This window comes from Sciurus vulgaris, assembly GCF_902686455.1.
Source record: "Sciurus vulgaris genome assembly, chromosome: 6".
Taxonomy (NCBI): domain Eukaryota; kingdom Metazoa; phylum Chordata; class Mammalia; order Rodentia; family Sciuridae; genus Sciurus; species Sciurus vulgaris.
This window is the reverse complement of record NC_136466.1, coordinates 3,677,606-3,695,243: the sequence shown is the minus strand read 5'-3', so window position 1 is coordinate 3,695,243 and position 17,638 is coordinate 3,677,606. Positions and strand designations below refer to the sequence as shown.

At 43.6% G+C, this 17,638-nt stretch overlaps 1 protein-coding gene across 1 annotated transcript; it reads right to left on the bottom strand.

Moving 5' to 3' along the window:
- Positions 1 to 977: 977 nt before the first annotated feature.
- Positions 978 to 10,247, bottom strand: LOC306663230 (uncharacterized protein). The gene is made up of 4 exons (XM_079143638.1): positions 9,992 to 10,247; positions 3,558 to 3,684; positions 3,318 to 3,378; positions 978 to 2,737 (listed from the first exon to the last, which is right to left on the bottom strand). The coding sequence occupies exons 1-4, from the start codon at positions 10,052 to 10,054 to the stop codon at positions 1,186 to 1,188; spliced, it is 1,803 nt and encodes a 600-aa protein (XP_078999764.1). The 5' UTR covers positions 10,055 to 10,247; the 3' UTR covers positions 978 to 1,185.
- Positions 10,248 to 17,638: the final 7,391 nt, after the last annotated feature.

The window sequence follows — 17,638 nt, the reverse complement described above, 5'->3', positions numbered from 1 at the left end:
TTTGGGGGCAAATGCCTGCAATGTCAGTGGCTCAAAAGACTGTAGCATGAGAATTCCATGCTAAAAGCAGGTCTCAGAAACCTATCCAGTGTCTTGGAAACTTAGCAAGACCATGTCACAAAAAAAAAAAAAAAAAAAAAAAAAAAAAAAAAAAAAGGACTAGGGATGTGGCTCAGTGCTTAAGGACTTCCAATATAAAATAACAACAATAGTTTCCCTTTTGTCTTCTCTGTTCTCTAACCCTGGTAATTAAATTTGGAACCTCTCCCAATTTTAATTTCATCACAACATAAAGACATAAGTTATTGGAGAAGACACAGAAAACATAAGAATTACACATGGGCATGGAAAAAAAATTATAATTATGAGACTGGAGGTTTAAAATACAAGAAAATTGAATCTACAATATGTAGAGAGAAATTTAACCCAGAAAAGAATGTTCTTTCATATCCTCAAGCTGATATAAAGCTTATGTTCATCCCAGGTGCATTTCCAACACCTCTGAACAGACAAAAACTGAAGGCACACACCCTTTCATACCCCTACAGTGCTTTTCTCAAGAATGAGGTCACTTGCTGAAAGCAACACACAACTGTGATTCCAACAGCTAAGGAGGCTGAGGCAGGAGGATCACAAGTTCAAAGATCACAAGTTCAGCAATTTAGTGAGGACCTAAGCAATTCGATGAGACCATGTCTCAATTTTTTTCAAAATTTAAAAAGGACTGGGTTGTGGCTCAGTGGTTAAGCATCTCTGAGTTCAATCTCAGGTACAAAATAAATAAATACAAAAATCATTCAAGTCTGAGTGGATCTGAAAGAAGAGAAGGCTGCACCACATTTCTATACAGGCTTTTTTTCTAGTGAGCTCTTCTATGGTGTTCAAAGAGAAGGGGAACAGGAACTTAGCAAGGCCCTACGCAACTTAACAAGTCTATGTCTCCAAATAAAAAAGGACTGGGAATGTAGCCTATGGTAGAGCACCCTGGGACTAAGTCCCAAGAACAACAAAAAATTGTTCTGCAGTATGGACCATTCATATCTTTGTAACTGACAAGGAATATTCATTTACCACACTCTACATTCAAAGGAATTTCTCCAGTAAAGTTCTTACTGCTTAGGAGTGAAATGGTAATAAAACTTTTGCCTCTTGTTTTCATTAATAGAATTTCTCTCCAGTATGAGTTCATTTGTGTAAGTCAAACTGACTGGATCTAGCAAAACCTTTACCACATTGCTTATATTCACAGGGCTTCTGTCCAGAATGAGTTCGTTCATGTGAGTGAAGTTGAGAGGAAGTAATGAAGGCTTTCCCACATTGATTACATTTATAGGGCTTCTCACCAGTGTGAATTCGTTCATGTAATTGAAGTTGAGTGGAAGTACTGAAGGCTTTTCCACATTGTTTACATTCATAGGGCCTCTCTCCAGTGTGAGTTCGTTCATGTGAGTGAAGTTGAGAGGAAGTAGTGAAGGCTTTCCCACATTGATTACATTTATAGGGCCTCTCACCAGTGTGAGTTCGTTCATGTGAGTGAAGGTGAGAGGAAGTAGTGAAGGCTTTCCCACATTGTTCACATTTATAGGGTTTCTCTCCAGTATGAGTTCGTTTATGCATCTGAAGATTAGAAGAATAAATGAAGGCTTTCTCACATTGTTCACATTTATAGGGTTTCTCTCCAGTATGAGTTCGTTTATGCATCTGAAGATAAGAAGAAAAACTGAAGGTTTTCTCACATTGTTCACATTTATAGGGTTTCTCTCCAGTGTGAGTTCGCTTATGTTTTCGAAGTACAGAGGAACTCATGAAGGCTTTCCCACATTGATTACATTTATAGGGCTTCTCACCAGTGTGAGTTCGTTCATGTGAGTGAAGGTGAGAGGAAGTAGTGAAGGCTTTCCCACATTGTTCACATTTATAGGGTCTCTCTCCAGTATGAGTTCGTTTATGTATTCGAAGTACAGAGAAACTAATGAACGCTTTCCCACATTGTTCACATTTATAGGGTTTCTCTCCAGTGTGAGCTCGTTTATGTTTTTGAAGTACAGAGGAACTCATGAAGGTTTTCCCACATTGTTCACATTTAAAAGGTTTCTCTCCAGTATGAGTTCGTTCATGTATTTGAAGGTGAGAGGGATAAGTGAAGGTTCTCCCACATTGTTTACATGCATAGGGCTTCTCCCGAATATGAGTTCGTTTATGGATCTGAAGGCAAGAGGAATGAGTGAAGGTTTTTCCACCTTCTTCACATTCATAGCCCTTCTGCTTTGTATGAGTTCTTTGATTTCTTACAAAAGAACCTTGATGTGTGAAGGCTTTTCCACACCATTCACATTGATAGGGTTTCTCTCCAGTATGTGTTCTTTGATGTATTCTAAATAAACTGGGATAGGGAAAGGCTTTCCCACATAACTTACATTTGAAAGGTTTATCTCCACTCTGTGTGATCATGTGTCTTTGAACACCTGTCAGAGACAAAAGGGTTTCACCATACTCTATGCAGTCATAGGGTTTGTGCCCAGTATGAGTTTCTTCGTGTCTTTGAATGGAACTGGAACAACTGAAGACTTTCCCACATACTGCACTTTTAAAAGGTCCATTTTCAGTTTGTATTAACATTTGTGATGAAACAGTTTCAAGAGAAGCCAGAGATGTCCTGTAGAGTTTAAATTCACATGGATCCTCTTCATATTCCTCAAACTTGTAAGGTTTGTGTCCAGAGTGAGATATGATTTGCCTATGGAGGAATGAATTACACATGAAGGCTTTTGCACACATAATGCATTCACATGGATTGAATCTATTAAAGATTTTCTTTGTCAGGTTAAGAACAGGAAAGAATCTAACTAAAAGCTTCCCCACACTATCTTCTTTACCTCTGAGTTTTACCATATGACATCTATAAAGAATGACCAGGACATTATCGATGATTGGTTCATTTATGATTTTCTAATTATTAATATGTCTTAGGCTTACATTACTGTTAACATCAGGGAAAGATCAGGATTTCTAACTTGTTCAAATTATCTGAAAATAAATAGATTGAAAGGAGTCAATCCTTTCCGACACAGCTTCCGTATGCATATCAGTATTTTCCAAGTATTGATATGCATACAGCGGTAAAATACCTGTTTTCATATATCAACTACTTTGAAAAGACTCAATATCTTTTATAGTTGAGTATATATTTCTGATAAGAATTATATAAAAATAAACACATTTCACAATGTGCATATTTCTTTGGTTGGTATGTTTTAAAAGTTATATAACATTCTGATTCCCTTGAGGACATTGCTTCCTCCTGTGAGTACAATTACCTTAGATGGCATCCAGAATTTTCAATCTGGTCTTCTATGCTCTTGCCTTCCCATTTATTTCCTAAATTGAAAACCCACAACAATTATTATGAATTATTAAGAAATAGAAAAACTTTGCCAAATTCTAGTTGCCTTTTATGCTGCAAATATTCACCAAAGAATTCTCTTTCACATCCTATATAAAGGACCAAAATAAACACTAATTCTCTATTTCACTGAGTAAAGAAACATTGTTATTACCTAGAGAAGCCAGGTTTCTGAAGACTTCCTGCATCACATCTCTGTACAAGTTTTTCTGGGAAGGATTCAGCAAAGCCCACTCCTCCTGGGTGAAGTTCACAGTCACATCCTCAAAGGTCACTGAGACCTAAAATATCCCACAAATGTGTAATGGAGAGATGGACAACATGAGGAATCTACACTCAACATGCATGATGCTCACATGATACTCTGGCCTCCAGATTAATTCCATGATTTGGTCCACACAATGTTTACTGCACTAAATTCCTCACAGTCATTCCAACACTAGAACTGGGCCACTCAAAAGGCAAACAATAGAGTGTTTCACACCCTTCTTTGTGGTGAGTTCACAGGAACTAAGATGAGCTACTGGGTCACTCCTAACTTCTTTATTGGTTGCATCCCTATTGCAGGTCCTAAAAACGTCTTGTGTAGTAGACAGCACACCTGGGATTACTTACCCTAGGAATATAAAACTGATCAAGTAGGAAATTGCTGGACCCAGAAACTCGGATCCTGCCAACCACAATGATTCACAGTGCCTACACAGTTACTGAAAACACGGTATGTACTGGTCTCCTGTTTTCCTTCTCAAAGTCTATTGTTCCATACTTACAGATGTGCCTAGAATCAGCCCCCATCCAAACTCCCTGGGCATGGGTCACTAGTGTGCTTCCCCCATGGAAAACATGTCAATCAGGTGATCAAAATGTGTAACGGGCGATTGAGCTCATCCTGGGTGAATACAACAAGCGAACAATCAGAACTTCACAGGTACTTACTCCAGACCAAATTTAGCTAACTAGGAAACAAGTAAAATGATCAATAAACCGAACAGTTGGAGAATTTCTAGAGGCTAATGTCAAAGCGGAATGGGGTAAGTAGAAAGATACATTTTGACTTAGAAAGAATTCAATGGCTCCACAATGTCACCTGGTCCAAACCACAGCCTTAAAAAGTTTTATAAGTCACTAAAGCACTCTTTTTAATCGCAAAAACGACTCTTCCAAACTGCATGGAACAATAGTGCCCAAAGACTAATTCTTCTGAACAGCAGATGTTTCACTCGCATCATGTTCAATCATGTGCCACATCCCCATGTTCTGCTCACTGACATTTTGATCATGGATGAGCAACATGTCCAAAGGTTCTTCTATTGTAAAACAGTGTCATTGTGCTTGTAATGATGCTGGCACAAATAAACTCCAGGCAGGTGCACTCCCAGGATGCAGTAAAGGAGCAGGTTTGCAGCCCAGAATCCTCAACTATCCAACATTCTGGGTGTGAAATGGCCCACTCCACGTACATTTGTGTAAGCACGCTATGATGTCTGCACAGCACTGGTAGAGCCAAAAATATCAAACAACAGAATGTGTCTCTGCCACTGAGTTACAATAATACCCACGGACTTAAAACGTGATATTTTTAGCAGCACAGCACAGCAATGTACAGAGGAGCGAAAGTCATTCAGGTGAGCAAATTCCTCAGGACAATAGGCCCCATCTTTGAATGGCTAAGAAGTGCTCTGCAACTCCACTGTCCTTGAGACCTGGAGACATTATATTATAAAAACATTTAGTACTAGCGGACTCTGAGAAGCAAGTTATATGATCTAAACATGCGCAAAGCTAAATGCATGATGTAACCTAATGAAACTTGATACGACCTTGAAATAGATAACAAGACTTAACTGACTTTCCAAGGGGAGCTGCTTCTTGTTGTTCACCATGCTGTGTGCCTGCCTCTTCATTGTTCTCCCCTTAACCTATACAGCTGGACCCCAATTAACCTTTACAAAGAACTATCAGAACAAGAATGTCATTAGGTCCAAAATCCCCGAAAATGCATATATCACTTACATAGCATGAATGAAGAGAAATATTCATTATAAAAACTCTGTATGAAAGAAACTGCAAACTTCTAATGAGAGTTTCAAAGACAAAGCAAATATGTGGAGATATTTCATGACCACCAAGGGGAAGCCTCAGTATTATCAGTAGTTCTTAACAATTTCGTTTACGGATTTAATTAAATTCCAAGAAAAACCTTCTAAGTTATGTTTTCAATAAGGAAAGACCCGGAACAACCACCACAGTAATGAACACTAAATTCACATGATGGCAGTACCTGAGGCTAAAAGCTACTAAAGGTATAATCATCAAGACAGTGTGGTATTTGGCACTGTATAAAGTCCACGGATCTTTGACAAAGGACCAAAGGAAGATCAATGAAAATATGCTCTCTTAGAAAATGTTGCCAAAGCTCCTTGACATTAACATGCAAAGAAATAAAACACACCAACTTTATGAGCGTCACAAAGACACTTCTAGTGGAGTCTCAATCTAAAAGTAGGACAGAGGGCCAGGGTTTCAGCTATAGCACAGCACTCACCTGGCACACAGAAGGACCTGAGTTCAAGTCCCAGCAACAAAAAAATGCCTATACATCCTAAAAGTAAAGGCAATGTTTCAAACTTCACAAAAAATAATAGATGCACTTAAAGATATATCTAAGTTTGGCATGATGATTTCATATGCAACACCAAAAACATGATCTATACATGAAAAATACTAGTAAATAGAACTTCATTGAAATGATGTTTCCACTTTTAAAAAGATACACGTAAGAGAATGAGAAGACAAATGGGAAAATGGGAGAACTGCACAGATGTTTTCAAAACACATAATGACACTGAAGTGGGAGTCTAAAAACATGAAGAACACTCAGTAAGAAAGCAAGCACCCAACTTGGAAATGGGCAGAAGATCTGCACATACATTCATTCAAAAAATCCAGACAGCAATTACATGCTTAAGACGATTTTCACCAGTGTCATTAGGAAAGTGAAAATCATACAATGAGGGACCAGCGTATGTCCACTGGCGTGGCCAAATGCCAAACACTGACATCAATAAAAGTTGGTGAAAACAAGAATCAGCAAGAACTCTTTCCTTGCTGATGTGTTTGGAGAAGAACAGCCTCTCTGGAAGACAATGTCATGCTCTCACAAAGAAAACAGGGTGCACTCTACAATAAAGACATCACACTTGCAGGTGTGACTACCCACATGAGATAAAAAATATGTTCATAAAAAAAACTCACAGCAGTTACTACAGCAGCCATACCCATAACTGCCCTCAACTAGAAGAGCAAGGAGGACGAAACTTTCAATAGCTGAATGGACAAACTGTGGTATAAACCCACCAAAAACATCATGCAGAAAAGGAGCTACCCAGCCTGGAAAGATACAGGACCCTTAAATTCATTTTGGTAAGAGAAAGAAGTCAGTCTGAAGTGGTCAAGTGCAGTAAGATTCCAAGTCAACAATGCTCTGGGAAAGCCAACCTTATAGAGGAACTTGCAGGATCCATGGGTGTCAGGGACTTACGTAGCAGAGGGAAGAGGGGAAGGGGAGGAGTGATGAACAGGTGAAGCACAGGACTCTCAGGGCAGTGACACTCTTCTGTATGATAGTACAGTAGTATCTTCTGTATGATAGATACATGACACACACAATCACAAAACACAGAGGAGGCACCCTGAGGTAAAGTATGGAGTTTGACTGATGACATGTTTCTTCACCCTCTCTCAGCCTCAAATGTAGGATACTGGTTCTGGTTCTGTCAGTATGAAATACACCACATCACTGCAAGATATTAATAAAGTGGAAACTATAAGCTGGATGGAAGGGGAGTTTTATACTATGTGCGATGGTTAATTTGAACTAGCAACTGTATTAAGAGATGCCAATGATGCTTCTGGGTGTGACATGAGGGTATGCCTAGGACTGACTGGCATGTGGGATAGCAAACTGAACTGGAGACCCAATACGATGGTGAATTGGATGGAAAAGAACTTGAAAGAACAAGGGAGCAGCAGCAGATGCAAGCTTGATTCTTCTCAAATGGGTTCTTGACTGCTACTCTGATTGCCTGAGGACATTAGACTATCCCTTCTTCCCTCCACCAAAGCAGACTCTGCCATTGATTCTCCCCAGGGATTTACAGAAGTCTTCAGTCTAAGATTTGGGTAGCTCCATTGATCCCTCTTGTTCTGAGTCTTTAGCCTCTTCAACTACACAGCTACTGCTTCTCCAGCTCTCTAACCTGCAGGCAGCCTATGTGGACCATCCAGCTTCTGGTCCTGGAAGGAAATGTAATAAATCCCCTTTTTATAATCATTCTTCCTATTCATTCTGTTCCTCTAGAGTACCCTAATACTCCATGTAAACCTAAAATTGCTCTGAAAACAAAAAAAATTGGATGATTGTTCTTTAAAAGACATTCCAACTGCTGCATGTGGTGGTGCGCACCTGTAATTACAGCAACTAGAGAGTTTGAGGTAGGAAGATGGGAAGCTTGAGCCCAGTCTCAGCAACACAGCAAGATACTCAGAAATTTAGTGAGAGTTGATTTAATCAGAAATACAAAGTGGGGTTGGGACTGCACCATTCTGTCCATCTATGACTACACAAAAGTGTACACAGACATGTCAGGCTCAAGGGCCAGGAAAGGTCCCTGCCAGCTGGGCATCCTCCCACCTGGTCCTGCTCACTGAAATACTCCATTGCCATCCTCCCAGGAGATCTGGAACATGACTCCAGTCCACGAGGCTTTTCGGTTTTCCACAGCACTGCACTGGGGTGGGTGGTTCTTATGCTCTGGAGAGTTCTTGCTCCTTCACAACTGTCAGAGAATGCAAGGGGCAGGAATCACTGCTGACCTGCCCCTCAACACCAGCATCCACAGCCTGGGTCTCCACCTGTCTCCAAGGAATGCAAACTGGAATTCGAGGGGACACGTCTCAAGAGGCAGGTGTCTAGAAGAGGCCTGTTCCAGGAGTCCTCAGCCCTAGGGTCTCCAACTGCTTCCCTGACAGGATGTACCGAACACCTCAGGTTGTCTTCTAGGAGCAGCAGACCCAGGGCCTGAAATTCCCTGTACCCTGCAGGGCACAGGGCAGCTGGGCACCTTGCAGGAGCCCCAGGAAAGTATAGAGGCTCAGGACACAGTGTCCTGTGAGGTGTCCAAAGGGAACCTCTGCCCAAGCAATTCTGATACAATGTCTGCATCTAAGATGAAAGGAAAAGCACAAGGTTTTTACAGATGTGAACTGAAGTACTCTATGAAGTTGCATCTGCATCAAGGAACTTTCAACCTACTTAACATTGGCTGACTAGACCGCCTTGAGGGTGTTAAAACAAGTTTCTGAATGGGGAGCAAAGATTACCTTGGGGAGGTATCTTAAGCCCTTTAATAGTCAATCACCTTCACCTCTCTATCAGACCAACGTGGTCATTAATATTTGGATCAAAGTGAACTATTTTCCACAGGTGGAGTGGCCAGTGCTTTAATGACAACAGCTTGAGAAGGTGAGGCAGGAGGATCACTAGTTCCAGCCAGTCTGGGCAACATAGCCTCACCCTGTCTGAAAACAACATTGAATAGGGCTGGGGATGAAGGTCAGAATGAATAAGACATTATGACCCTTTGTGCATATGTGACTAAATGAGTGGTGTGAATCTACATCATGTATAACCAGAGAAAGGAGAAGTCATACTCTATCTAGGTATGATGTGTCAAAGTGCTTTCCACTATCAGGTATCACTAAGGAAAACAAATGAATAAATAAGGGCTGGGGATGTATCCCAGGAGTGAATATCCCTGGTACCAACACTCAACTGCCGTATTTCCTTTAAAACAGTTACTTTACCCACACACAGGGAAGTATCAAGTGGTTATTGTTTTTCCCCAAGGGAAATACTCACAAATAAAAAACAAATGATTTAAAAAGTGTTATTCTTGTCAGGGGTCGTGGCAAAGCCCTGGAATCCCAAGGACTCTGGAGCATTAAGGCATGAGGATCACAAGTTGTAAGTCAGGCTCTGAAACTAGCGGGACGAGAATTTAAAATTTTAGAAAAGTGTGGACTGGGGATGTAGCTTAGAAAGCTCCCCTAGTGTTTATCTCCAAAACACAAACGAATATTCTTTGCAATATTTCACTAGGAGAGAAGTGAAAATTAATGGACTGTGTCCATTTGAAACCCAGGAAGAAGAACAACAGGTCGACAATGCTGTGAGGTGGAGAGAAGACAGCAGTTCACATGGCAGGCAGGAGACTGCAATTTTAAGGGCCTACAGCAGCCTTGGGAGGAGCTAAACTGGTGGAAGGAGAGCGGACTTGAGACGCTGCTTCCCACACATTTGGAAGGGTGCCTGCGGGAAACCGGCAGGAGGGGAGGGGGCGTCAGGGGCCTGAGCCGCCCAGCCCTCCCGCGGAGGTCCGGCCAGTGCCCAGGGCCACCCGCCGGTGGGGACACAGCGGTACTGTCCGCAGCCGACCTCAGGCCCGCCGCCCAACCCTCCACGGGGGACCAGGGCACAGGGCCCAGCGCCACCCGCCAACAGGGACTCGACCACGCTCCGCAGCTCACCCGCTCGCGGGGCCCAGGTAGGTGCCGGCCGGGTCCCATCAGCCGTGGCCGCACACTCACCATTGTTCGCTTCCGCGGTGACCTGGCGTCCTCTCCAGGGACCTGCGGGCACCGCAGCTCGAGGGGACACAGGCTGCGCAGTCACCTGGACCCCCCAGCACAGCACGCGGCCTGGGACGGAGAACCAGAGCTAGTGAGGAAGAAAAGCCCGCGAGACCCGGAGGCCCGCCCTTCCGCCCTGTGCTTGCACCTGATTGGACAGGTCCACCCAGGCATATCCGATGGACCGCCCCTAGACACGCCCCGAGATTTGAGTGACAGCTTCCTTCATCCAATCACTGGCTGAAATGGGCCAGAGTGACAGATTCTCGGCCGGCCCTGTCAGGCGGAGCTTCCTTGCTTCGGGAAGGGAGCCCTTGCTTGGAACCCGAGAGAGAAGGTCACTTCTGGGCGGAGCCAAGGCTCAAGGCTCAGGACAGAGTTCCCAGCGTGTGTGAGGGCCTGGGCTTTAGCCTCGTGTCCAACAGTAGACATGAAGAGCTGTACCACGTTTGTGTGTAATGGATCAAAATGCAGTCTGTAAAATTAAAAATTAAATCTAAAATCATTAAAACAAAGGTGTGTAGTGCACACATATGATATCTAAAAATGAAATCAATTCGACAATTATCTTAATAATTTTCACCTCCTGGCCTCTGCTCTTTTGAGGGGCCGCCTGAGCTATGAAAGGAGGTAACCAGGTTGGCGCTATGGCTCAGGGTTCCCTCCCCAGAACAGAAATAAAAAAACAAAACGCGGCAGGAATCCTCTCAGGCATCAGAGTAAGGTGGAAATGAAATGGGTGCTCGTGCTCCACGTAGATGTTCCGCGTCTACTATTAGGGGAGTCCTAGTGAAGCCAGAGTTGGGGACAGGCAGTTAGTGTAGAAATAGGGAATGAGGTCGGATCAAGGAAATGGAGGCCATAAAGCCATCTGGCGCTGGAAGTTGGACACTGCTGTGGGAGAATGGAATGTCAAGGACCTGCAGAGCCCATTGATAACCAGAGTTACCTGCCCTTGTCAGAGACTGCAGGCAGGAAGATGCTGATTAATGCCCCCTGGGCCCTTACCTGCCTGAGTCACTTTGGCCCTCCCCCTGCCCCATCAGCTTTTCACTTTTCACATCTCATCTGCAAAACCAGGCCTAATCCCTAGGCAGGAAGGAAAGAGATAAGGGGAGAAAATGGGAGAACAAAACCCTTAAAAAGGACAAGATTTGCTCATCCCACGGATTCCGCCTTTGGGTCCCCTTCTTCCACCCGGGAGAAGTCTGCTTTTAATTTTCTTTAATTAAGCTGCATTTCCACTCTACATTTGCCTCGGATGCTTCTCCAGCGTTATACTTCAACACCTGAGGAAGCGGGACTCGCCACCGGTAAAGAGCGGTATCACTAGGCTGAGACCTGACTCTGGTCATCCCACAGGTCAGGTCAGCTGTTCACCCCAAATCCAAGCAGAAATGGCCAAGACGGAAAGAAAAGCAGGAGAGGAACTTAGATCCCTGCAGCTTCACCAGGAAGACAGGGAACCGGTCCTTTGCCCTGTCTTCAGGGGTGACAAGGACTGTGAGGTTTTATAGAGAGGGTGGTTATAGGTATGTATAGGAAAACTGTGTGTAGGATTTGGTGCTGTGTGTGTGGCTTCAGGCATCCGTGGGGTCTCACCACTTGTCTGTGAGCTCATGCTCACCTGCCCTCTTGACACAAGTCACTCCATTGCACAGACTGACCTCCCTTTGTCTCTCAGCTGGAAGTCCCCCTGCCCAGTGTTCCTTCATGTCAATGATCCAGACACACCAACATTTTTAAGAAAAGCCACAAGCCCACCTGCATCCTGCCTGGAAAGCATCATACCATATGCTGACCCACTTCTCTCAGCTTCCTGGGTTTCAACTGATGGACAAACCAGAACAACAACAACAACAACAACAAACCCTGCCAAGGTGTCCATAAAGCCTGCATATAAACCCTATATATTTGCCACTCAGTGGCAATACAGCCTGTAGTTTAATGCAAAGCCAGGCTTAAAGCAAAATATTTTATTGATGAGATGGGAAATTCTTAGTTTGAGATCAATTAAGTTTAGAATTAAATTATTGTGAGTTTGGTTTGGGTTTTCTTATTTAGAAACCCAGAACATAGTCCAGTAAACACAAAAGCCCATAGTGGCCACAGAATGTTATACAATCCACCCTCCCCTGAATATGGAGTATGGAAGCATGCTTTCCCATTCTTACCAAGATGAAAGATTCCAGGGTCAACTTAAAACAGAAGCTGACTTTGGGACCTTAAAGAAGGTACTGCATTTCCAAGAAGAGTGGGGTGCTGGGAGGACAGTGGGTGGGGAGCCGTGATGGAATAATGGCCCTACCACAGCTTAATCCCAGGAGAAGGCTGAGTTCTGGAGGTGCTCCTGCAAGGGGGAGGGAGACAACTGGGTCTTTGGGGACTCTTCAGGAGGCTGCCTGGTTGGCTAGGGATCTGGGGTTCTGCACAGACACCTGCAAGACCTAATTCCAGGGAAGTGACAATCCCAGGACTAAGTCACCTGCCCCCACATTTCATCAGCACTTGGGGCCCAGGACAGGGAATATTGTGAGTAATTTGGTCCCAAGACTGCCCCAGATCACCATTCTGGCTGCTTGAGTGCATGCAGATTGGGGCTCTGACCTTCTAGAAGAATCTGAGTAGGAAAAGGAGACCCACTGAGGTGTGGTGCAACCCTGCTGGAAGACCAGCTTTCCCACATTCAGGACAGTCACAAAGAGCTTGGGGGTTGAGGTGGGCCTGTCCTCTGGTAGGAAGGACAGACCCAACAGCCTGGACACAAGGGTTCTCTGGGAGGGAACTTGAAATGGAAGGAGAGGGCTGAGACTCTCCTGCCCACCCCCAGTGGCTCCCTTCCATCTTGGATGCCTGGCTAGCCCAGCACCAGAGGAGTCCAGTTGGCCCCTCTTTTGCCTAGTTTCAAAATAAAAGGTAAAGTGCCCTGGGCCGGCCTCCTCTGTTGGTTAAGCTGGGACGACACCTGGGCTGCAGGAGTCAGACAGCTGGCTCCTCGCTGGCCACTGTGATGGGTGTATCTCAGCAGAGACGTGGTTTTCTCCTGCATGTAGGGGGCGATGCTGTGATCACCCACCTGAGAAGATGAGCCACAGCCGGTGTGAGAACCCAGAGTTTATCTGGGCCAAATGGAAGATGATCCCCAGGAGAAGGAAGTTCTGCCCATCTCGAATTTCTGCTCTGGTGTTGAGAACGGGGTGCCATCCGTGCAGCCCTCTTGTATAAACAAGCTATTTTGTGAACCGGACCCCAGGAAAAGGGCGTGCAAGCGCTGAGGATGCCGGCAACCACAGCAGCGACTTCGAGGGCCAATAAGGGTCAAATGGGATGCGCTGGGCCCCGGGCTTATCAAAGCTGTTCAGAGATATCTACCTGAGGAATGTGCAGCTGTCCGGAGACCCCCATCTATCAAGGACAGGGGACCTAGCCCTGACCCCTCTCCCTCATCATTCACTCCTTCCCTCCTCCCTGCTCCCTCCAACCGTTCAGTTTTGGTGGGACCCAATAAGATTCAAATAAAGTTTAGGGACCAAACCAAAAGAGGACAAATATTTAGCTGTGTGAATTTTAACCAATAATGTACAGGTCCTTCTGTATGAAAGCTGGAAAAAGCTCTTAAATAGAGCGCTTTCTCGCCACTTGGGGTCGCTCCCTCCCCCCAGCCATTGTATTGGTCTGAGGGGCTGGTTGTGGTCCAGGCTCGAGCTTGCTTTAATAAAACCTCCTTGTGTGATTTGCATTACCGTGTGTTCACTTTGACTCTCCGGGGATTAGTCGGAATGGACCCTAACACTGGAAAGTGCATCCCAGTATTCTGGGTTTGCAGATCCTCAAAAAAAAAAAAAAAAAAAAAAAAAAAAAAACAGAGGAGGAACAGGAGGAGGGAGCAGCCCACCTGCTGCTGTGCTGCACTGGCTGAGGACAGCAGCACGGAGTGGCTGGTGGGTGGTCACTTGTGCACTGCAGAGGAGGACTGTGCTCATGACTAGGATCCTTCAGGGCTGTCTGCTGTCTTGGGCTGGTCAGAATGACCTGGATGGCTTCGGTCTCAGGCCTCCTATTTTCCCAAGCTTAATGATTTTTTGGCCTCTTTCACTTGCCTGTGTGTTGTGTTTTGGACCCTTTTCCACATGGCGGGGTCACATGTGGACACTGTCGAGTGACCAGAGCTGGAAAACACCTGGCAGTGGGTGCCAGGAGGCTGACCTAGGGTTCCGAGGGCAGGTTTGTGGAGACTCAGCTTCCCTTGTAGCCTCCTGGCCTCTTGACTGCTCATAGCCCTGTCAGTGGAAGAACCTCCTCCTCACACAAGGTCAGAGGCACCCTCTTTCTCAGCAGCAGGGTGAAGATGGGGCCCACGGAGCTCCAATCTGCTCCTCCAGCTCTGACAAGATAGAAAAACTGGTGAGCATCTTCTGGGATTCCAGGAAGTTGTGAAAAGAGCAGATTTCCAATCCCTCATCCCTGACAATGCTTCCCCAGCTCCTATTACTCTGGTAAGAAATAAAACACTCAATTCTTATAATCAGTTAATTCTAGTGGTGAGCAGGGTACTAAAAAAAGTTGTCCTCTACAGAAGCATAAGTGAGAATAAGAATCTAGCCTTTCTCCTTCAACTGAGAAATCCTGCAGGAAAAGCGCAAAGTGTGTGGGAAGGGCGCCCCCTGCCTGGTCTCTGCAGGATCACAGGACTGCATGGCTCCTAAGGTCCCACTTAGCCTTAGATGGAGTCACCTGAGCAAAAAGGGGAGACAGATCTTCAGGTTCCCTAGGCTGCAGAGGTGCTGGATATTTTCAAAGAGCTTTAAAAAAAAAAAAACTTAGGAAAACAGGTGAGTTAAAATGACTCTGCAGGAACCATGTTCTGATGCAGGACAGAAGTGGTCTTTCTGTAGGATCATTCCCATGATTGAGAATGGAAGGTTTAATTGGCATTTTGAACATCATCCCCAGGAAACACCATAAAATACAGCAGCCATCTTGAGGGTTTCTTACTTCTAAATTCATTTTTTGTTGGTGAACTCTCATTTTGTTTTTGAAAAGAGGTCCTTATACAGTCTAGATGTTAGAAACTAATTATATGTACAATGTGAAAATTTTCTCCTGTTCACAACTTGTTTTTAAAAAACATTTTCTCATAAAATTTTGAGTATAATTTAGTATATAACATTAATTTTATATGTTAAATATGTTTTGAAGTATAAATACATTTTGGATTGCTTAAATCTAGAAATGTTTTACATTCTTTTTGGTGTTTGAAGATGAAATGTTTTAAAATTTGATGGGGTATACTTTTCAAATTTTCTGTTCTTGCTACGGCAGTACTGCACACCTGTAATCCCAGTGGATCAGGAGCCTGAAGCAGGAGAATTGCAAGTTCAAGTCCAACCACAGCAAATTAGTGATACCCTGAGCAATTCAACAATACCCTGTCTTTAAATAAAATATAAGAAGTGCTGGGGATGTTGCTCAGTGTTTAAGCATACCTGGGTTCAATCTTCAGTATGAATAATGTAATGAATAAAATAACTTTAAAACTTTTTCCTGGTTGTGCCTATGGTGTGATTTCTAAGACATTTGTTCCTTTATCAAAAGCAGCATAAGGGAGATCCAAGATGGTGAACTAGAGGGAGGCTGCATTCCTTGTTGCTCCATAACTTGGGTTTCAAGCAGAGTTAAATCTGTTTCTCTGTGAGGCAGACTTTGCTGCTCATGGATTCCATTTGTCTACCTTGATCACAAAAAGTCCACCCAGCATAACGACTACTTTTTGAGCACAGTTCGCTCACTGACTGCCACCTGTCATCCATCATTTGTCCATTTGCTGGCCTCTTGTCTGCACATCACCTGCCTTTCACCTACCCATCACCCAGCACAAAAGATCCAACTGCCAATCATCTGCTGGGAGCCTGCAGACTGCCCACAGACCACCAGCAGATTGTCAGCTGCTGCTGTTGCCTGGAAGTCCACTGTCACCATACCCGCAGGTTTGGTTACACGAGGCTGCCACCATTTTGGAACAACAACCAGTACCTGCAGGAACCCTGGCCTGAACTGACCATGCCCTGCCTCCAGAACCCCTCAGTGCAACTGAGTGTCCCCCACATGCATGACTGGCCACAACCCACACAGACTCAGTGCCCATGACCCACACTGCAGCTACCCATTTTCCAATGTGTTTGGAAGCCAGTTCAACCATCTTGGATTATCGTGGAAGTGGAAGCTGCCATCTTTAGGTTTGGCCAATCTCATCCTGAGATGACTGCTGAAGACTAGAAGCTCATTGTCAGGTACCTCACATGCCTCAGGCTGCTGAAGACTCGGAGGTTTGAATACTATAGGACTATTATAATGTAGGTTCTTTTTTTCCTTCCTGAAAAAATTTTTTCTTTATTTTTTATGCTCATTTCCTTCTGTTTACCTGTTTACTCAGTCTCTTTCTCCCTTTTCTCATGCTCACAACCAATTTCTTTTGATTCCACTTTCACTCCTCCTATAATCTAGTACTATGTATAGTCATTTCTTATCTCATTAACAGTTACATCCTACACCCCTCCCTGACCTCTTTGTCTTCCATTAGAAACTGCAGACTTCATTGCAAATCTATTTATTATAGTGTATATAAAAATTGAACTCATTCTCTTTGTTTATTATGACAATACTTTTAATATCTTCATAGGGGCTGTTTTGCTAGGGCTGCATATTGTCTGTACTGGGTACTGCTAATATTGATCTCCCCCTTAAAGAAGAAGTTTTGGAAACCTATAGGTCATTATAAGCCTATAGGATGGAAACTGTAATACCACCGATCTGCACTGCTAGAGGGGAAGATATGTGAACATGAAAATACAAAGGAAGAAAGTGTTCCAAACAAAGAAAGATTCTATATTAATAGAGTTCAATGACAGCAAGGTAGAAGAAATGTCAGAAAAGGAGTTCAGAAAATAAATAAGTAAAATAATTCATGAAGCAAAGGATGAGATAAGACAGCAAATGTAGACAATGAAAAATGACTCCAATAAACAGTTGAAAGAGCAACTGCAGGAAGCAAAAGATCATTTCAGCAAAGAGAAAGAGATTCTGGAAAAAAAACAAACAGAACTTTTTGAAATGAAGGAAACAATAAATCAAATAAAAAACTCAGTGGAAAGTGTCACTAACAGACTAGATCACTTGGAAGAAAGAACCTCAGACAATGAAGACAAAATATTTAATCTTGAAAATAAAGTTGCCCAAACAGAGAAGATGGCAAGAAACCATGAACGGAGCCTCCAAGAACTATGGGACATCATGAAAAGGTTAAATTTAAGAATTATAGGGATTGAGGAAGGCACAGAGCTAGAAACTAATGGAATGAATAACCTATTCCATGCAAAAATATCAGAAAATTTCCCAAACCTGAAGAATGAAATGAAAAACAAACTACGAAAGTCTTACAGAACACCAAATGCACAAAATTACAACAGATTCACACTAGGCACATTAAAATGAAAATTCCTAACATCCAAAATATAGATAGAACTTTAAAGACTGCAATAGAAAATC